Below are 22,402 nucleotides of genomic sequence, written 5' to 3' on the forward strand. Positions count from 1 at the left end.
ATTTGTGGGTAACAAGAAAGGATAAAAATACACCGCTATATTTAGGTGAATGCATTAATAAATAATGCATCCGTCTCTTTCAGTGTCTTAATTAGCTACCCTTCGTGTACTGCACTGGCCACCTTTGACTTGCTGCACGCTGCAGAGTCACCACTTAGCAGACGGAGCATGTCGCCGTTTAGATCTCATGCATTGCTGTTGTGCAGGTCGTAAAACTGTAGAAATGTTACTAGTTCTGCTTGTTGGTGCCGAGTGTCTGTATCTCTGTGTGAAAGTTTCATGGTAAAGGTGCAACATTTATTGAATATATTGTCCATAAGTTTGTTTAAGTGTGTCACCCTTTAATCGGAATGCATTATAAAAATAGATTATGCATGTATTTCATCATTACTATGACGATAACTTTGACGCACGACTGTTCTGCGCGCTCTCGTTTTGCATGTATGACCGTCGATGATGCGATATACCGTATATGGAGGTTACTGTTGGTGAGTTTAGCCCCCCCGTCGTCAACCGCTGTGTGTAAGATGGCCCTCCGTCTGAGGTCGTGGTAACCATAGCAGGCCTTGGAAAGTGAAATGTGATGCCGCGGGCCCTTTGGACTGTGCTTCTGAATCACAACTCCATAATGAGCTGGCAGAGCTCGTGCTGCATCAAAGATGCAGCAGCCAAGTATCTGTTTCAACTCACAGTGCACAATGGTGCAGTGTCACCTGGACGGGTGCAGAAAAAGAGACGGAGGCTCTGCAGGCCAAATCCACATGTGGCCTGCAGAGATGACATTGTAGAAATACCTGCCACTCTTGTGAATATTAGTAGACTGATGCTTTGAAGCGTGGGTGGGCAAGACATTGTTGGTGTTATTGATCAGTTCATTCTTAATAACCTTTCAGTATCACGTAAATCAGATGTTCTGAGTTAGAACTAAAGTAAACGCCTGCACCTTTGTTTCCGTCCTTGGATAAATCTGGCCACAGGACAGTTCAGGGACAGATGGTGCTGGTCTACGGAGCATTTGTTTAAACCAACACTACAAAAAAAAACTAAAAACAGAAAGAGAGTTGTTTGAGATGGAGAGACGTTTATAGGTCATACAACAGGAATGAAGCTGGTCTCTCTCGAGCAGTTTTTCCCCAACCCTGGTCCTCAGGGAACACGGCCCTGCATGTTGCCCTGATCCAACACTCCTGATTCAGATGAAGAGCTTGTTATCAGGCTTCTGCAGAGTTTGATGACGAGCTGACCATTTGAATCAGGTGTGTTCAGATCAGCTCAAGATGCACCAGTTTCACAGCCTCACACGCATCCACTGTGGACCCTGCGTTAGGCGTGCAGACTAGAGAAGCCAGGGATCTAACTTCCAACCTTCTGCTCACAAGACAACACAATTTACCCACTGAGCCGCTGAGAAAAAGTCAGTGTGATGAGTCTTTGAAATCAGTATATGTAGTAACACAACCCACTGATTAGTCATAAGACCCCTAATGACCAATAAATAAGTGATGTTAGCACACACAAGGATTACTCATGCAACTTGCCAGTAACAGTGTCAATAATTGATAATAATTTGAATAAAAAAAGTAAATAATGATTTCTTAGTGCCTTCTAGGAATTTCAAATGTTTTTGTTTGCAGACAGTTTGCCACAATGCAACATTTCTCAAGTGACTTTTAATCGTGTTTCACAACGTTCTTGCAGAAAGGACTGGCACAGAGCTGCAGGCAATAACGTGAATTATTTCCTAGTCATCCTTACCACCAAGGTTCAGTGATTAGTGCAAGATAATGTGAACCATAGAGCTGCACGGCGTAACAATCTAGGGCTTTAGTTTCTCAACAGGTCAGTTTGATATGCTGTTAAGATGGAGTCAGTTTACTGTAAACTTCCAATGCCAAGTGTTCGTAGCGATGACCAAAAAAACCAAAACATCCTGTGTCTGCTGGATGGTATTTTTCATATTGTTTGTTTCAAACACACTTCCTGTGTGAACAGATGATTATTGGCCAGACAGATAGACAGACTCATTGATAAACGGGTGGATGATTGGACTCCCGGACAGACAGCGCATAATGAAAAGCTTCTTCATTAGCAGTCTTGATAGTTGGTTCAGTCTCACGTGTCTTATTGATAATTTTTTTTAAAACCATATCCTTCTATAGAATAAAGAAAAAAACTGCAGTCTATCTCTGTACTTAAAATAACATGGTTCCCTCTGTATCTTCAGGAGAGTCTGTGGAACCCAGCTGCTCCCCCCCTGTGACCACTGCCCCATCCTGAATCAGGAGGAACACCATGGGACCCCTTCACCTCCCAGCTCAACTTCCCCAGCTCCTCCTCCTCCTCCTCGCCTCCCTGCTCCTCCTCTCCCACCCCTGCACTTCCTACAGGGTGCAGCTCATCGAGCGAGCCTCTGGCCCCGCGCAGCCTCAGCCCACGGGCAACTCCACAGAGCCCGTGAAGAAGAAATGTGCGGGCACTGTGGTGTGCAAGCCCGGTGTGCTGCTGCCAGTGTGGCTGCCGCTCAACCCTCCACTGGGGGAGCAGGCGGGGAGGGCGATCATCTACTTCATCTGTCTCATGTACATATTCCTGGGCGTGTCGATCATCGCAGATCGCTTCATGGCATCCATAGAGGTCATCACATCACAGGTACTCAACTCAGTGCTTTGGTCCTATTCTGTTAGTCGCTGACTTGATAATTATCCCAGAGTGGTTTCTGGTCAGAAAGCGTTTTATATGTGCTTTTTGCAAGTTAAAGGCACTTGTAAAGTTGGATTTCTATTGTTATCAAGCAACCAAAAACCTGGTAGCTGCTGAGACGGCTGTAGTTGCTGCACTGAATCAATTAATGCATTAAACGAATGGGGGAAAAAGACAATGGATTACCAGCATCACTTTTCCCTCACCCACAGCTTTTCTGGTCAAAAAAACCCCATAGAAAGTTAGATATAAATATATATATGTAAGGTCTGCATCTCTGACATCAACTGTCAATCATCTTCACAACTGTGTGCACCTGCAGGAGAAGGAGATAACCATCACCAAACCCAACGGTGAAAAGACAGTAACGACAGTGAGAGTCTGGAACGAGACAGTGTCCAACCTCACTCTCATGGCTCTTGGCTCCTCCGCACCTGAGATCCTGCTCTCTGTTATCGAGGTACTCCACGTTCTCTGTTCTCAATACGGTTATTTTCCTTTTATGTGCATTTATTTTAGTATAGAAACTGTTTGACTATCTCTTCTAAATGTAAATGCCAGTGTGTTTCCTTAAAAACTGTCTCACTTTGTTTGTTTCACTTTGACAGGTGTGTGGGCACAACTTCAGTGCGGGTGAGCTCGGCCCGAGCACCATCGTGGGCAGCGCCGCCTTCAACATGTTTGTGATCATTGGTTATTGTGTGTCGGTGATCCCTGATGGAGAGGTGCGCAAAATCAAACACTTGCGTGTGTTTTTTATCACGGCCTTCTGGAGTATTTTTGCATACATCTGGCTCTACCTCATACTGGCTGTCATCTCACCTGGGGTTGTACAGGTGTGTTTCTCATCACTCTGTATGTTTTTGGCTGCAGTACATTAAAGAAAAGAATAAATCCATCATATTTTTCCTGTCGTGCCAGGTGTGGGAGGCCATAGTGACGCTGCTTTACTTTCCGGTGTGTGTGCTGTTGGCCTGGATTGCGGACCGCCGCCTTCTCTTCTACAAATACATGCACAAGCGTTACCGTGCGGACAAGCGGCACGGCATCGTGGTGGAAATGGAAGGCGACCTCGAGCCCAAAGGCATCGACATGATCATGGATGGAAAGATGCCAGATGGCATGCCTGGAAATTCGTCCTGTGCGACGGTCTCTGTGCAGACAGGCAATGACCTGGGCCAGGACAAAGATGAGGTAAGACTCAATAGATGCAACTGTTAAGACTGAATAAGTGTTCTCTTTTAATAACGACTGATTCACATGTTTTTCACATGTGGAAAATAACAGTCCCATTTTATTCTACTTCATCGGGGGGGGTTAATGCTTTCCTAACTTAGAAGCTGTATGATGGATATTTAAGAGTTATGTCAGCTCTTGCCTGACTGAGATCCTAATGAAAAGAAACTATGCTCAGTCTCCTGCTGATTAAAGTTTATTTTCTTTAGAATCCTGGCATTAGATACCTCATTCTGTCATTTAATTGTTTGATTTATGAATACAGTTATTCTACAGCAAAGGTTTACAAGGTGATGAGCACTGGTGGGATCGTCCTCAGTTTAAATGCCAGTTTAAAACCAGGGCCTTTCTCTGTTTGTATGTGTTCGTAAGTAGTACTGTGGCTTCAGTCCAGCTCCACTTCAAAGAATTAGCCGGATTGGATGGATTTTTACAACTGTTTTCCTTTCAGGTGGTTCGCATCCTCAAAGACCTCAAAGAGAAACATCCGGAGAAAGACTTGGACCAGCTGATAGAAATGGCCAACTACTCCGCTCTGGTCCACAAGAAGAAGAGCCGCGCCTTCTACCGTGTCCAGGTGACGCGCATGATGATTGGCGCAGGCAACATATTGAGGAAACACGCTGCCGAGCATGCACGCCGGAAAGGGGCCCAGCACCCCGACAGGGCCACATGCTCGCATATTTGCTTTGAAAGTGCCGTGTACCAGTGCACCGAGAACTGTGGCTCCATGAGCCTCGGTGTGATCCTCGACGGGGGCACGGGTCAGAACACTTTCTATGTGGACTACTGCACAGAGAATGGGTCAGCTAATGCTGGGGCAGACTATGTATTCACTGAGGGAACTCTGGTGTTTAAGCCAGGGGAGACCCGCAAGGAGATCAAGGTGAGCAAACAAAAAGTTCAAATTATTTTAAAATAAGTAGAGAGAACATTTCATAGTGGTACTGTATTTCACTGAATAGTGAAAGTTGAAGTGATAACAGTCCCATATTATTCTACTTCCATGACTCTGACTCTGACTCCTCTCTAGATCACCATCTTGGACGACGACATCTTTGAAGAGGACGAGCATTTCTTCGTGCGTCTTCAGAAGCTGAGAACAGAAGAGGGCGGAAGCGAAGGCACAGGAAGTCCACCCCTGGGCAGACTCGTGGAGCCGATGACCGCCACCATCACCATCTTGGACGATGATCATGCCGGCATCTTCACCTTTGGTCAGCAGGTGCTGCGAGTGAGCGAGAGCACGGGCTTGCTGACGGTGACGGTGGTGAGGAACTCGGGCTCCAGAGGCACTGTTGCTGTGCCGTACCACACGGAGGACGGCAGTGCCAAGGCCGGGGTGGACTACGAGGAGAACAGAGGGGAGCTGGAATTCATCAATGAACAGACCAGGTAAGGTAGCCACTGACTCTTGAGGGATGTGAGGTTATTTCCAGGAGGGAGGTGGTTCACTCTGTGACTCTGAAAGGGAGAGTTCAGGTGAAATAGACAGTTTTGTTAATGGATTATGGTGTGGAGGTCGGAATCTTTTTCTTGCACAGGACTATATGTAGGCCTATTCTTGCATTGATCATTTTCATTTCATTCAGTGCCAATTAATGAACTGGTCATGGCATTACATTAAAAAATTGGACATTCTGCATCCTCCTCATCTGTGGCCTACAATGACCTGTAATTCAGAAAAAAAGTCACAGAAATTGTATTTTGCATAGGTATACAGTCTGCTTCTAACATATCATCCAGTCCAGTCCAACTTTATTTATAAAGCACTTTAAAAACAACAACAGCTGAAATTAAGTGCTGTACAGAGATAAATGAAATAAAACAAATAAAATATGCAAACGTGTGACATAATAGACCTAAGAACAAAAAATAAAACTTAACAATAAAATAATGTAGAAAATATAAAAACAACACAAATAAAACTGTAAAAAACATCTCATTTGGCCAAAAAGTGAGCAGTAGTTTGGGTTTAGTGTGTTTTTTAGGATTTAAACAGTTCATTTTGTGCCACTGTAACAACATTTGTTCATCATTGTGTTTGTCTTTTATCGATTGATAACATATAAAAACATATAAAATATTATATCAGACTTGTGTTTGAATTGAGATTTCATAGGAATTTGACGTTCGAGAGAGAAGAGAAACCCAACGATTCACATGAGAAATGGAGAGAAAAAAATTCCTTTTAGCAGAAAGTCAAAAAAGTGCAGCCATCTGCCTCGACTGGTTGGGGTGAAAGGAAAAGTGGGGAACAGAAAGAGGGAGGCGAGGTAGAGACAGAAGAGCAGATGTATTGCATTACAGTTGCATTAAGTTATAGGTTTATACAGGACCGTTCTGAATCGGTTATGACATGTTTATAGTATTACTATGTCATTTTGACACGTAGTAGTATAGATTGTTGATGAAAATTCAACTTTTTCTTTTTTAGTCCAACGCAATGTGAGCTATATACCAGTTAAAGCTCTCTCAGTTATTGCTGTAAACACATGATTATAAAGACCCCTGCTCTCTTTTCCAAACCAATCAATAGTCCCCTGAAACACGGCTCCTTCAGTGCTTTTAAAATTTCTTTTCAGTGCTTTTAGGCAGAATTACCTGATGACTTGACACCCAAAGATAATCCCGGCCCTGATCAGGTGTGGGAACCTTCAGCCACCCCATGTAACAGGACAGATCCTTTTCCCATTAAATTTGCAGCCCATATAAGCTGTGTTTGCACGTGCACTAAGTGTACAGTTAGTGAAAGACTGTTATGTAACGGTGGCCGTCAACAGAAGCGACAGAGAAACACAAATACAAAGCAAGTCGTGGATCACAGTTAGCGAGCACGTGTAGGAGAGTTTGGGCGCATTATTTAATTTCTCTCTCAGCTGTGACCTTTTACACTTTCAGCAAGTTATGTTTGTTTTCCACAAACCGACTCTGCAAACACTGATTAAGCAGCATCTGTTACAAGACATTTAATTTAGTAGTTATTTCCTTTGCAAACTGAGGAGCAAGTGCATGGCAGTGTTTGGACCTGAATTATTCACTCGTCCAGTGCAATGAATAATTTAGGTCACTTCACTGATGTGATTTAGATAGTAGCATCGTTTAAGATGGGAAGGTCTCATGTTTTCATTGCATGTCCCCATGTCGGTAATTCAATTTAATACTTAATTTAATACTCAATTTAACCTGATCTTTTTGTCATCGCATTAAAATGTTTGTTTTCTTTGTGTATCCAGTCAGACGTTACAGGTGCACATCATAAATGTGACGCAATATGAGAAGCAGGAAAACTTCTTTATTGTGCTCCAGGACCCCAAATGGCTGAAGCGAGGGATCTCTGGTGAGTGTGGATGCTTTTTAATTGGTGTTTTTTTCTGATTATGGCGACAATCAATCATGAACCAGTAGGAATGAGACGAAAAAGTCAAAGAAAAATGTTTTTCTTCCTGCCTCATATACATCGAAACCTATCAAGCATGATGGCAGCAAGTATCCAAGATCAAGTATCAAAACAATAACAGTGGCAGCGCTGCCAGCTCAGTGGCAGGCACGTGCGTCAGAGCCAGTAACCGAAGATTAAACACTTGTCATTCACTGCTGTCTCTGTTTCACTGCGGCCTCAGAGCTGCAGTCAAATATTAAGTTAGGATCCTTTAGCTGCCCTTTCCCTGTAACTTCAGTGTGTCAATCGAATGATGCAGGAATTAGATATGTGCATGTTATAGTGGGGGCCAACAGAATCATTACATGACAGTTTGTAATGAGTAGTAGTTTGTTTAATGCTGTGGGTAATGGTGGATACCTTTGGTCGCAATGCAAATTCAAATTTCAGCATTTGAAATTTATTCAGATTTCTCCTGTGCAGGACCAATCAGCTCCCAGGATCCACCTAGACTCACACACACGCATGTCATTACACCACAGATACATACACACAAGGAAAAATATCCTCCTCCATGCCGATGATGCTGCACTAAACTTTGAATGTGAACTCTGCAAGTAGACTTATTGTTGGTATTGACTCATAGTCTCTCTTTCTTCACAGCATTGCTGCTAAACCAAGGTAATATTTGGTTGTTAAAGGTGCGGTGTGCAGCATTTTTAAATATCTCTCTATTAATTTGTAATTGCACAGCAATTGTCAGCAAGTCACCCTCTAATAATGGATGATGCACACGGCACCTTTAAAATGTGCATACTTCAGAGTGTGTGCAGAGAGTGAAATTCATCTTGATTCTATAGGTTTGGGCCTGTTGTGTATCTTTGGCCAAGATTTAGGATGCGTGTGTGTCTTTTTCGTGTGGGTTTTCTTTTTGTTTGTTTGTTTTTTAAATGAGATGCTACAGTAAAGACATGAGAATTAAATGTTTGTGCTTTGCTGACAGGAAACCCCAGCCCTGAGGAGGAAGAGGCCCGTAGGATCGCTGAGATGGGTAAACCCATTCTAGGAGAGCACAGCAGGCTAGAGGTCATCATAGAGGAGTCCTGTGAGTTCAAGGTGTGTGAGTGGCTGACAGAGAGACAGACAGACAGAGAGGAGGCTACAAACTTGCAGTTAACTTACTAGTATTGTCCATCCATCCATTTTCTAACGCACAGGAACCACAGAGATTAATAATCATTCACACGGGCAATTTAGAGATGTACGGGCAATTTAGAGATGTTTTTGGGCTGTGGGAGGAAACGAGATTATCTGCAGAAAACCCACGCACACACAGGGAGAACATGCCAACTCCATGCTAATAGGCCCTTGTTTTGACCAGCTCATGAAGCTGGGTCTTTTTTGCTGCAATGGAACAGCGCTAACCACTAATATTGCCCAACTGTTGAACAATTGTTTAACAAAGCTTTAAACTATTTTACGGTAGCTTTTAATATGCAAACTCTTATTTTAAATGGGCTTTCCTCAGAATTTGACTCATAAAACCAAGGCAGAGTTTTGGATTGTTGCTGTGTGTGGAGGAGTTTTAAATTGTGTTTTATCTCATTAACCATCTGTTGCCTTCTCATGCATCAGACTCCCAATGGAGTTCTAGACCAGGTACAGTTACTGCCAGCAGCATGCTGTTTGTTTTTCCTCCTCCTGAAGTGATTGTGTTTTTGTGAAACCGGGCCTAGTCTGCATCAACCAGCCTGTGCCAAAAAACTCACAATAAACCTGAAGTGATAGACGTGTGGAGTCGTATGTTCTGTGTGCGCCGAATTACTGACCTATTTAATTGTGCTCCAGGAAACTGTGGACAAACTGATAAAGGACACCAACATGGCTGGAGTGATTGGGACTCATTCATGGAAAGAGCAGTTCATCGAGGCAGTCACAGTCAGTGCAGGTGAGTGATGAGTACATGTTTTTTCCGTACATTAAAATGCATTTATGTGGCCCTTTTTAATTCCAAACTGAAAGAATTTGTGTAATTTAAAAGCTTTACACTACATTACTCACCTTAAGTATCGTGGAACAACCTGTTCAACCTTTTGAGCCACAGTTTGTTTGTGTTTTAATATTTGTCACAATAAAAGAGTCTCTGTCAGTTGTGTTTTTATTGATTTGATTTGATTTGATCAACTTTATTAATTTATACATTATAAATTAACTAGCAATTCTGGGCTCGCATGTCCTTTTTTTTAGGTTTCTTTGCAGCATAGGAAGTTGTTGCTGATGCCAGAGTAGCTATAACTCCACAGTATGCAGAGTAGCTGCAGTGTGAATGGGTCAAAGCCTCAAATGAAAAGATCCCTGTCCCTGTTTCTTCTTTATTCAGGTGATGGGGATGAAGAGGAGGCCCGAATGCCAAACTGCTGTGACTATTTCATGCACATACTGTGCATTTTTTGGAAGATTTTGTTCGCTTTTGTTCCGCCCACCGAGTACTGGAATGGCTGGGCGTGCTTCATTGTGTCCATCTCTGTCATCGGCTTCCTCACTGCCATTATTGGAGACCTCGCCTCCCATTTTGGCTGCACTGTAGGTCTGCGAGATGCCGTCACTGCAGTTGTCTTTGTGGCACTGGGAACTTCAGTCCCTGGTGAGTTGGTTCTAAGAATAATCATTTATTGAAACAAATGCAATGCGCTGCTTAGGTCATGTTAGGTTGAAGTATATTGTCCACAATGTTGAAAATTAGCTCCACATAAAAACACAATGTACATGACTACAGCGTTTTGTTATGGGTTTTAGAAGAGCTTTAATATACTTCAAGAGTCCTTCAAGACACAAATCAAAATAATTATGAATAAGAATCACTTCCCATGATCGACCACAGGCCAAAGGCCAGTTATTATAAGTTTTAGCTTGGACACAACTCTGAACCTTAATTTTCTTCCCACAGATACCTTTGCCAGTAAAGTGGCTGCTACTCAGGATCAGTATGCAGATGCGTCTGTGGGGAATGTGACAGGAAGTAATGCAGTTAATGTGTTTCTGGGTATTGGATTGGCCTGGTCCATTGCTGCTGTATATTGGGAAGTCAAAGGTGATGTCTTCCATGTGGATCCTGGCTCGCTGGCCTTCTCCGTCACACTCTTCACCATTTTTGCCTTTTTCACTGTGGGAGTGCTGATGATACGCCGGAGGCCGTCTGTAGGTGGTGAACTGGGAGGCCCAAAAGTCCCCAAAGTCATTACTTCACTGCTTCTATTTGGACTTTGGTTTCTCTACATCCTTTTCTCCAGCTTGGAGGCCTACTGCCATATACCAGGCTTCTAAGAGAGAGAGCACAGTGTGAAGATTGGACACTCATTCACACACACACACACACACTACTCAGACACCGATCTGGTCAGTTAACAACCAATGAAAACACCTGTCACCACTTGATAACCGCTGCCATGGTTCATGAAGAACATTTGCATACCTCACATGCAGATCTGTGTGTTTTCTCGACCCCAGGAAACCTCCAATCATTATCAGTGAATGTGACTAAACTGACTTTTATGAAATAACACTATTAGGAGAGCAAAGGGTCAGCATATATGTGAAGACACCAGACTTTGCTTCATCATGACTCTAACCTGGACTCATGCTTTTAAAGGCTGGATGTATACATAAGACACTGTAACCCAGTATTTGAGTATAATGACAGAGAGGAGCAATGTTTTACATGATTCTACTTTACATTATAGCAGTGGAGCCTACGTTTATCTTCACACCTCATGAGCATATTATCAAGTTTATACCATGGCCACTTGTCACAGGCAATAAAGGACCTGCTTTAGAACAACTGTAACCCTGAATCTCGATAGGTTGCGTTCTCGGAACTGTCGGCGATACGCTTACAGTTCAACCTTCCCACCTGACAACACAGGCAGGGAGGAACCAAAAACACGAGGGGTGTAAATAAAACATAAATTCGCATAAAAATAATCACACATATGGATGTATGCTAGTCAAGAGATTAGATATTTGTTATATGTTCTATATAATATGCAATGCACATAACTATTATATTTAATAATAACCTATAAAAAGATACAATGAACTTAATTTGTAATTATGTGCAACCGAAAAAGGGCATCATAAATCAATATAAATACAAAAAGATAGTAAATAGTTACACAACTATTTAGATTTAGAACTGTTGGACCTGGTGAACCATCTTGTGAATGGAACCCTGCCGGCCAATCAGAAACAGGTTAGCGTCGGTGGCCATGGTATAAAAAGCACAATTTGGTTACAAAGACAAACGGAAACAAATTTGTTTTCACAGTGTATTACACCGCACCTACTGAAGTTGATCCCACTATGACTGTATGAGTATAATTGTAATGATATTGCACACTACACGGACCCAATATTGAAATGTATAATGAATTAAAAACAAATACAGAATTAATTTATAAAAAGATGTGTAATTTATATATATAAATATATAAAAATAGGTACCTAATGTCTGCCATTTAGTGTGACTGTTTGAAAGTGATGATTCATACACCACAGAAGCCCTAAGTGTTTATTTAACAATGATGTATTTCAATGTCTTTATAATTGAATGTATTTTGAGCTCATATAAGGATAAATATATGACTATAATTTATTGTAAATTGTCACATTGTGTGTGTCTGCATTGGCTCCATTATCCATGTTTTTTTCCATGGATTTTCTGTGGGATTGTGGCATTTAATTCGGGACCATGAGGTAAATATGCACAGTAGTAGAGTTTTCAACCTTGTGATGCATAATATTTAACAGAATCCAAAATACACATGGAGAGCGGCTTCAGGATTTAGTTACCAAAGGTTAATTTAGGCATTTAACACATACTAAACTGACTATATGGTATTAGAAAAGAGCTTGCTGATGTATGTTCAATATTTTCTCAGTTATAGTCACACAGTTTCAAAGGACAATCATTTCAGAGGGATATTGGTTTGTAATTTTAAAAATTAGACGACATACTTATGGTGCAATTAAAGGGGAACATTTATTTTTATGTACATGTAAACTCATGATGCAGTGACTTTGTGCTCGGGGAATAATACAGTATATAAAAGACACTGATGCAACAAAGGAAAAAAGGCACTTATTTCAGCATTCCAGGAAATGCCAAACCAGGATGTGGAAACACTTTGACAATGTTTTATTGGAAACGTGTGGTCATCTAAACGTGGGGCTGTTTGATATCTTCTGGAGGATGTGATCAGGTAAAAGACAATTATATTTTTTTCTGTCTTAATGTAGCTTTCAATTAATTACTAAAGATAAAGATAAAGTAATAAAAAAAACAAGGAGATACTTTATAAAAATCAAATCATCTCAGAATGGCTTTAGGATTTCTTAACAATAAAGTTGTTTTTAACTGGTATATGATAGATTTACTTCCACTCTGTTTACATTTAACTTTTCATATAAAATAAGACTAAAGGCTTTCAAGACTATCAAAATCCCTTCTTTAACATATCTTTACCGTTTGAGGTTCATAAAACATGAAGTAATATTCTACATCAATATGGAATTTAACATGAATAAATTTACAGAAGAAACGTTTCCTCATTTTCGAAATGTAGTAGACGTTTGCTGCAGCGCCACCCAAAGGAAATAACGAGCGTCCCCATTCGCCTGCCAGATAGTGCTCAAATTTCCCACACACCTTGAATGCAGCAGTTGTTTGTCAGACAGGACAACATGGCTGCTGCTGCGGGCCGATACTACGGAGAAGGAGGCAGAGCGACGAAAAGACAGAAAACGGAGGAGGGAGGGATGACAACGGTGAGGGGTGTCGTTACGTCTTCACGGTCGATGCTGTAAATGTTAGTGAATGTGCGAGCTTTTGCGTTTTTAAGATGATATTAGCTTTATAACGCTGTGCCTATGTCGCCGCTAGCTAAAATAAAGAAGCTAACAAGTGCTAGCTCAGGTTTAGGAATGCACACATTTAAGTGGTCAAAAGTAGTTTTCGAATTTGTATAGCCAGTCAATATTACTGTTGCACACAATAATTGATCCTAAGATGAAGAAATAACTCCCCTCCCCCGTCAAAAACCCGTAAACGCTCACGTCGATGATGGCTAAGGCTAATCTTTAATATGGAATGCTCTCACTGGTACATCGGTTTTAACGGATGGTTAACGTCTATATCTGCCCCGACAGTTTTTAAATCAGTATTTAAATCGTGGCGTGGCTGTTTGTCTTCTATGGATTTTCACCTATAAATATTTATATGGTATTGAGTGAGTGGTTGAAAAGAGACCCGTCTGAAAATGCCGAGTTGATGTCAGAGGAGAATGACGGGTTCAACCTTATTGAAAACCAACGGTGGTACTAATAACCATTAATTACGATCTCTAAATGCACAGCATGTAGCACCATGAAGCAAGTTGACTACACAAGACCACTCCTGTCACTTTCTTCAGATGTCCTGTGTACCTTTTAATAAAGTGGCTGGGAAATGTATTTTATGGGACTCCTTGACTGTAGCTGCTATTCACGCTGTCCCTAACATTTTCCACCAGTGATGTAACTATTTAATCATATATCTTCAAAAAAAAACTTTTTTGTTTGATTTTGTTTTAGGAGAGCTACGAAGACCCTCATAAACCACTGCCCTCAATGGTGGTGCACATCAGGGGTTTGGTGGATGGCATTATGGAGGCTGACCTGGTTGAGGCTCTGCAGGAGTTTGGAGCCATCAGGTAACTGAGTTTTCTATCTTCAAACATCACCCTTGTAAGCCAAAAATCTATCATTTTTGACAGTGACCTCTCTTACGCATCCATATAACACTAGGAATCAATATCATATCCTCTTGAAGCAATAGTGGTCATCTATTAATTTTAGAAATGATTTTTTCGATTACTTTTAACGTACTGCCTTAAATCTTTGCACAGGATTAGAGGGTCACTGATTTTTAGCCCATAGATCCTGAAAATGTCTTTTTGCTTAATTTATTGACAGTTATGTGGTTATGATGCCCAAGAAGCGCCAGGCCCTGGTGGAGTACGAGGACATGAATGGCTCCTGCAATGCTGTTACTTATGCCGCTGAGAACCAGGTGTACATCGCAGGCCACCCTGCCTTCATCAACTACTCCACCAGCCAAAAGATCTCTAGGCCAGGAGACTCCGATGACACACGGAGCGTCAACAATGTGCTACTACTCACCATCATAAACCCCATCTATCCTATCACTACGGTAATGTGATTATAAAAACAAAAAAGTTTTGTGTGAGGTGACGTGTCACATCACAGTGTATGTAGTATTGTTTTAACTGCAGTTGTGAAATCTTACTGTGTGGGCGCGTCCCAAAATAAGCTCTAAACAAATAGTTGGTGCTGCCATATAAGTGAATATGTGGTTTCTGGTGATAAGTCAGAGTAGTCTTGTAAAGCAAGTTATTATGTCAACAAATCACCTTGAGGATGTTGCTGTTGTATGAATTTGTTTTTGTGCTTTTACAGGATGTGCTCTACACCATTTGCAACAACTGTGGTCCCGTACAGAGGATTGTCATCTTCAGAAAGAATGGCGTTCAGGCTATGGTTGAATATCCTTCAGAAGATTATTAACATTTTTATTGAATACGTTTCTATGCATTTGGATAGCCTGATTTCTAACATATGTTTAATCATACTTGGCAACTTGGAAATCTCTCTCTATATATAAAGTCAGAACTCCCCTTAACTGATTGGTGCCACATTCGATACTGTCCAAAGTGCCCAGAGGGCTAAAGCTTCCTTGAATGGGGCAGACATCTATTCCGGTTGTTGCACTCTCAAGATAGAATATGCAAAGGTGAGTGCATGACAATATTTAATCGTTCTTTGTACCTGGATAATTGGTTTTTAGATTTTACTAAGAAACTAAAGTTCATTTTTATTTAAATAATGCAATCCTTTCCACAGCCAGCACGCCTTAATGTCTTCAAGAACGACCAAGACACGTGGGACTACACAAACCCCACTTTGACTGGCCAAGGTAATATGCAGTCCCCAGCCTTTCCTTTGTCCATTTTTACTTCCTCCTTTCCTCTCATGCTGCTGTATGGGATGGTTAGGTTTCTCTGCCTCCGGGAGTATTGCCTTTGATCACAGATGAATGGTTTACGAACTCGGTTGTTCACTGGCAGTATTCCCGCGATGCCTTCACAGTCTTCATGCATTTTTCCTGGCCACAGTGCAGGCACTTGGTAAGGGCATGAGGAGCAACCTCAGTGGCAGCCAATGTCAATGACAGGCTTATGCATGTACAACGCATCCATCACTGTCGCATATGTAGGCACACTAGTCTACCCACCAGTTCACATTCCCCATAGAGCATGTCACAGCTGCACAACCACACCTCACTGCCTGGTCTGATGCAGTAAAGACTGTTAACGCCTGTGAGCATTCAAACATAGTGGAGATTTTATTTAAGTTATATTAGACACTGTATTTGCTTAGACTTAATTGACCAATAAACATGTCTGTGGCTAAAGGTCCCATGAGATCTGAAATGTTTCTTAGATTTTCATACACTGTACTGTAAAGATAGGCTGCAAGGATATTATGCTTATCATGGGACCTTTTAATGTTGTACCTTTAGAAACACTTTTTGCCATCTACAATGTTGAGCCTTCAGTTTTATTTTTAAAGAAATTGATTATATCTTCTGTTACTAAATGTGTTTTAATGATATAAACAATGGTCATGGCTTTCCTGAAAACTCTAGGAGAAGAACTTACTCTTCTCATTCACTTTTTTTTCCCATCAAAAGACGTTAATATAGAGAATACCACTAAGAGTATTCTGTTGTCAGGGTCGCTGGCACTACAACTGTGTGGTACATTACACCTAACTTTATTTGAATTTTTTTTTTTTTTTAATTAGACGCTGTAAAAGATGTAATTGTTTCTCTTGTACACAACCACATCTTGTCCTCTCCGGACATATCTTCATATTGTAGTCTGTGCTGCCTTTATGAACCAGAGGTACTCCTTGTGTCCTCACTGTGCAAACTCACACAAGCTTACCTCAACCTCTTAAGCAGACACACGCTGCGCAGACGCAGTGCCTTCTACAGCTACAGCACAACCGCACCCACAGCTAATTAATGAGCTGTGCGGCATACATCGGACACAGTGGGGCATCAAACACCGGGACACAACCTCAACTCAGTACTTCCTTATTCCAAGTCCATCATCACCCTTATCGCCACCACCTGACATGGGAATCCATTTTATTTTGGTGGTGGACTGTAGCCACCATTTCAGTATGAGGGACAGAAATATTCCAATGCCATGCGAACAGACACCTCGCATATCCACCACAGACTGAACATAGACTGATAAAGCATCTACGGCCACCTCTTTACCAGTACAGCACATCTGCAGAGTCCTGAGGAGTCACCAGTTTTGACACAAAACATTGATGATGAGGGGCGGGAGTCAGGCGTATGGTCGTTGCGGCCACGCCTCCTAGCCTTTGGGATGTGCCTGCCATAACACAGCCACAGGGAGCAACAGAGGAGATTTCAGGCACACTCAGCACGTCCAGGGAACAGATGACACCACATACTGGGGCAGTAAACAAACAAAAAAAAGAGGCCATTCTCTTTTTCAGACACCACTCATCTCTGCCATGCTGCGCCGAACACAACATGACAACACAACGAGCCGAATATCCACGACAACACTGCCATGACCGCACATCTTCACGCAGATATTCCAGATGACTTAGCATCACGTGAACGCCCATTTTTACACGAGAAGAAACACCCACAGGGGGGCCCATGAAGACACAAGCATCAAACACCATCAAGCATATATGCACAGAGGCAAACTTTTCTACATTTATGGACTCTGGTATTCTGTTTTTCCCCCTGTGCCTTCCTTCCCATTTCCCTCCTCCTCTCTGTGCTGTTCTTGTGTTGTTTCTGCGTTATTTCATTTACCCTTTTTGGCCCATAGTGATGCCTTTAACGCCTCCCGTGTGATGCAGGTTTGGCTCAGTGAGTTGTGGACTGACAGCCCACTCTGAATTGGTGCAAATGTCCTGCTTTGTGGTCAGATCAGCTGGAAATGAGCCTCTGATAGCAACTTTGAAAACAAACTGGCAGCAAATCAAAACCAAGCATGGACCTCTGGATGCACTTTTCTCTCTGGTGGTGGAGAGACCAAGACACGAAGAAGATAGAAAGAAAGGAGAATGAGTTGAGGCTGGAATCAGAGGTTGCCTGGTAGCATCGCTGCTGAAGACTGCCCCCTACCTGCCCACTGTGTCCCATGCTTCATGTGTGGTGCTGTAAGTATTTATAAGAAATGAATGAGAAATCTGACTATATGGTTACAAATGTTAAAGTTACTGTAGAACAAAAGTTTTAAATGTTTTAGCTGACAAGACAATAGTTCCATACAATACACATGTATAATAGTGGTATTAACAAAGTAGTGTTTTCTCAACTTTCTCTTCTGTACTACTACACTAGGAGTGCATTATAAATTATAAATGTAAGTTGGGGGTGGACATCCTGGTGGTTCATTGCAAATTCTCCACCTGACTCTTCGTTAACTTTGGTAACTCCATAGAATTCATTTACTGGTATTAATAGAGAATAACATTTCAGAATCAAAATACTTTAAGTTATATTCAACACATCATTATATATAATGTATACAGTAATGTGCAAAGGTTTCAGGCCGTTCATCAGAAAAACCGCTGTAAAGTAAAGAATGCTTTCACAAATATAAATTGTGATTATTTTTTACTTATTTAATTATTTAAAGCCATACTTTTTCAAAGTATTATTACTATACAGAGTTGTATTTAGTACATACGTTTCTTAATTTTAGTTTAACGTGACATTGTATTTCAATGTCTACAAAATTATGGCATATTCACAATCTCCTAATATCATACAGTTTATTCTGATAGTTATCACCGATGGAGTGTTTTGTCAGTGTCGGCAACTTGTTTTATTACTGTTTTTGTAACAAGAAAACATTTAGCTTGGGAAACAATTAAGTGCCCCACACATGGTTGACAATGATGCAGAGGCTTCATCCTGGGTTTTGTTAAACGCCGCTTGTCGAAAATCTTTTGTAATCACAAACGTGACTGTCATGAATGATGTCGGGAGTTTTTGTTTCATCACAAGTTTAAGATGGTCTGCTTTCATGGTGTAATGTCTGTCACTTCTTATGTTAAACCCTGTGTCTTATCCTGGTTTGTTAGTTTCCAATAAAATGTACTTAGACTACAAGTGCTGCTCACAGCACTGACACATATTCTCACCTCTTACCTTGTATTTGAATGTTTCTGTGTCGCAACTTTCAAATGTTAGCATGCACATTTCCACTTGATTGTAATTTTGGATTTGACACGTATATATGTGTACTTGCACAGATGCTGATGGTGAAGGCAATTGGAACAGTTCACAAGGTGTGTGTACATGTTTGTGTTGGGATAGCAGATTAATGCTAGAGAACTTTCTTAAATCTCCATTATGTCACATAGTGAACAACGTAGAGCCTGAAACACTTAACGATGCCCTGTTTTGCATGTCAGCCACAGTCCCTCAGCACTTATTATTAATATAGTTACAGTTTGATAGGCAACATTTAATTATACCATTTTTAGACCCCAATGCCAATCCCAACAAACGCCAGAGGCAGCCTGCTCTCCTTGGAGATCACCCACCAGATTATGGTAAGTAAGCAACAACAGAAGTGCTTTTCCAATATTGGGATCTGTTATTTTAATGTATCTGTTCCTTTTTATTTTATCGTAATTAAGGTGGCCCGCAAGGAGGTTATCATAGCTACAATGACGACGGCTATGGGCCTCCTCCTCACCATCGCATGGGGCCAGGAATAGGCGGGCGCGGTCGTGGTAGCCAGCGCTACGGCCCCGGATACGGACCGCCACCTCCCGAGTATGGTGCTCATGCAGACTCGCCAGTTCTAATGCTGTACGGCCTTGAGCCGGCCAAAATTAATGCCGACAAGGTCTTCAACATCTTCTGCCTCTATGGCAACGTAGAGAGGGTGAGTAAAACGAAACACAAACACTGTGCAGTATTTTTGCTGGTTTCAAACTTGTGTTTTTTTTGCCACTCGCAGAAATGTTTGACATTCAAATGCACATTTTTCACAATAAAGCTTTGATGGAGGGGAAAAAAGAATGGTATGGATGCAGGGATTCGAAATATTGGGGTGCTTTTACTCTGAAAATGGAACAAAATGTGCTGCACTTGAAATATGGGACAGATATAGATGGGGAAATTGTGAAGAAAGATGATTTTCACTGTATATTGTACAGTGTACAGTGTACTGTATTCTATGAGATGCACTCAATGTTGCTGTGCTCACCGGTTAAAATGTGTGTATTTGGAAAGTGACGTCAAACCATTGAAAGGAGAAGCAATGTTACTATGTGATTTTTATAATCATGTTTGTGTGTAATGTCTGTGTTTAGGTGAAGTTCATGAAGAGTAAGCCTGGAGCAGCGATGGTGGAGATGGGGGACTGTTACTCTGTGGACAGAGCTATCTCTCACCTCAACAACAACTTCCTTTTTGGACAGAAAATCAGCGTTTGGTAAGAAGAACAAATACAGTATTTTAAAGAAAATGCCTCAAAATGAAGATGCAGTGTACCTGATGCACATACACAGATGGGTGACCTCTGGTCTGTCTTTTCATGGTTAGTGTGTCCAAGCAGCAAGCGATTGTGCCCGGACAGTGTTACCAGTTAGAGGACAACACGAGCAGCTTTAAAGATTTCCACGGCTCCCGCAACAATCGCTTCACCTCCCCAGAGCAGGCAGCTAAAAACCGAATCCAGCACCCCAGCAATGTCCTGCACTTCTTCAATGCGCAGCCCGACATCTCTGAGGAGATGTTCAACCAGGTGTGTATTCAGCCCAAACCTCCATGGTTCCTATCAGGTTTTTTGTAAACCACCTAATGTTTCTTACAATCTGGTGTCTCCTTCCAGGTCTGTGATGAACTGGAGATTAAGAGTCCTACGAGTGTGAAGCTTTTCACTGGTAAAAGTGAGTAATATTGATTGTAATCTTAAGATTTGAACAAGGTTAACTAATTTAATAGTTAAAACACAACCTGTCTGACTCGTTTTACCCTGGCATGTACACAATGTATTCCATTATCTAGACTGCACTGACGTGCCACAGTCTAATTTACCTCGCCCGCAGTTTCATGATGCATCAAGAATCTTTTTTAACAGATCCAATCATATCACAACTAAACATGTTGATCTTATTGCTGCACATCAGCAGTGTTTCACATTTCACATATTCCAGTGTGTATGTGGGTGTATTTTGTTTCTGCTGCAACTGCAGCGTGTCTCATTTCTGTTATTATTTTTACTGACTTTTCAAAGCCTATGCCGATCTGTGTAGTACAATGCAGCTGCCCGCAGTTGAACATTATCCATAATAATCTTGTCAGTATTGTGTGACACCAAAGGTGAGCGAAGTTCGTCCGGGCTGCTGGAGTGGGAGTCCATCAACGACGCTATGGAAGCCCTCGCTCTCATGAATCATTTCCAAATGAAAAATCCCAGTAAGTTTTCGTTAGTGGATTAATTTAAACACGGATTAAGTATGCAGTGTGTGCGCGATATTCTCCTCTCCTCTTTTTTAATCTGTACATCTTGCCTGTCTTCTGTTACAGGTGGGCCTTACCCTTACACACTGAAGCTGTGTTTCTCAACCACACACCACACCAACTAAATATCACCCCCTTTAAATCATTTTGTCATGTTTTGTGTCTTTGCCTAGTATCACATAGGATGTGTGTGTGAGTGTGTGTGTGCGTGTCGACGCATCCGATCATGAAACATTCAGCCAGTATTTACAAAACCCTAGTGTGCTTGAGAACATGTTATGGCTTTGTATAATTTTATTTCAATGTGACCATGTGTTTTTGTTTTTCATTTATTTTGTATTTTTGACACATATTTGAATTTGAGGAATTTAACACTACCGTGAAATAACATTTGTGTTTTTAAATAAAGTTAACATTCACCATTAGGTGAAGACCAATCACTGTCTTTCAATAAACTGTACTGACGATACTGAAGGTTTTTCTATTATTGTTTAGTTAGAGATCACACATGTATAGCCCCCCTGAGACTGAACCAACATCTTACAATTACACACATCCATATTTGCACAACTTTTACTTCAATATTAAGATGTGGATTTATGTTTTTAGTTGATTAATAAAGCCACAATGTGCTGCTCCTTTTACTTAATGATATTTTATTATTTAAATAGTTAATCACTAGATTATTTTACTGCATCTTTCTGAGGACAGTGACTATATTCACAGAGGGAACATTTTAGTAATAACATTGCATCATCTGTTAAAGCTTATTCTAGGCTTAGTATTAAGAGTTTGACTCCTTTTCTCACAGGATGAGGCGAAAGCTTTTATAACGCAACTATTGTAATGGCGTGTTTTTGTGGATGTAACCTGAGCAAGTGAGTAATACATGTTTATAATACTCCAGACACTAATTAGTGCTATAATCCGGTACTTGCAGTACAACACCAACTTGTACTCATTCCAAAAAGGTAAACCCAGCTGACTAGTTTGTGCTATTGTATTATTATTATATTTTTTATTGACCTGTGTAACTGCTAATGATTCTTTTCAGGTCATGTAAAGCAGGACTGTGTCACAGTGAGCCATCATTTTACACAGGTGATTAAGCACTTGTAATCAAGTGAGAAGGCCCAGACCACACTGATCTTCAGTGGAGCACACAGCTACACCGAGGCAAAGCTTCTATAATGGAATGGAACCCATGGGTCCGTATTAAAAGCAGCTCCTTCCGGACCCGTGTCCCGTCCAACAAAGGTCAGTGTAAATTACTACACATACACAAAACACGTAAGGAGATTTCAAAAAACAAAGAAAGGCGACGTTGTGTTATATTATGTAAAACTACAACTCCCATGCGCCCCAGTCGCGTAGGTGTTTCCGGTGTCTCATAACATATTACTTCCTTCCACACAGACCGACACGAA

The 22,402-nt window shown here is 41.3% G+C and overlaps 2 protein-coding genes across 3 annotated transcripts; both read left to right on the forward strand.

The window, feature by feature from the left end:
• Window positions 1–2,292: 2,292 nt before the first annotated feature.
• Window positions 2,293–10,642, forward strand: slc8a2a (solute carrier family 8 member 2a; the record flags this gene model as incomplete). The annotated part of the gene is made up of 13 exons (XM_083910540.1): window positions 2,293–2,649; window positions 3,023–3,160; window positions 3,309–3,536; window positions 3,622–3,894; window positions 4,388–4,822; window positions 4,970–5,331; window positions 7,173–7,276; window positions 7,982–7,999; window positions 8,322–8,434; window positions 8,954–8,977; window positions 9,167–9,266; window positions 9,699–9,962; window positions 10,266–10,642. The coding sequence occupies 13 exons, from the start codon at window positions 2,293–2,295 to the stop codon at window positions 10,640–10,642; spliced, it is 2,793 nt and encodes a 930-aa protein (XP_083766666.1).
• A 2,413-nt stretch (window positions 10,643–13,055) lies between these two features.
• On the forward strand, window positions 13,056–21,410 carry hnrnpl (heterogeneous nuclear ribonucleoprotein L). Of its 2 annotated transcripts, none has more exons than XM_083910864.1 (14): window positions 13,056–13,141; window positions 13,946–14,064; window positions 14,327–14,564; window positions 14,831–14,916; window positions 15,068–15,164; window positions 15,275–15,347; window positions 18,752–18,787; window positions 18,986–19,054; window positions 19,142–19,392; window positions 19,823–19,944; window positions 20,055–20,256; window positions 20,344–20,401; window positions 20,817–20,930; window positions 21,042–21,410. In XM_083910864.1, exons 1-14 carry the CDS (start codon window positions 13,058–13,060, stop codon window positions 21,098–21,100), a joined length of 1,608 nt encoding a protein of 535 aa, XP_083766990.1. In that variant the 5' UTR covers window positions 13,056–13,057; the 3' UTR covers window positions 21,101–21,410. The 2 variants fall into 2 exon arrangements, with proteins under 2 accessions (XP_083766990.1, XP_083766991.1); XM_083910865.1 differs by having other exon boundaries at window positions 20,835–20,930.
• The last annotated feature ends 992 nt before the right edge of the window (window positions 21,411–22,402 follow it).

Source organism: Microchirus variegatus, assembly GCF_963457635.1.
Source record: "Microchirus variegatus genome assembly, chromosome: 2".
Taxonomy (NCBI): domain Eukaryota; kingdom Metazoa; phylum Chordata; class Actinopteri; order Pleuronectiformes; family Soleidae; genus Microchirus; species Microchirus variegatus.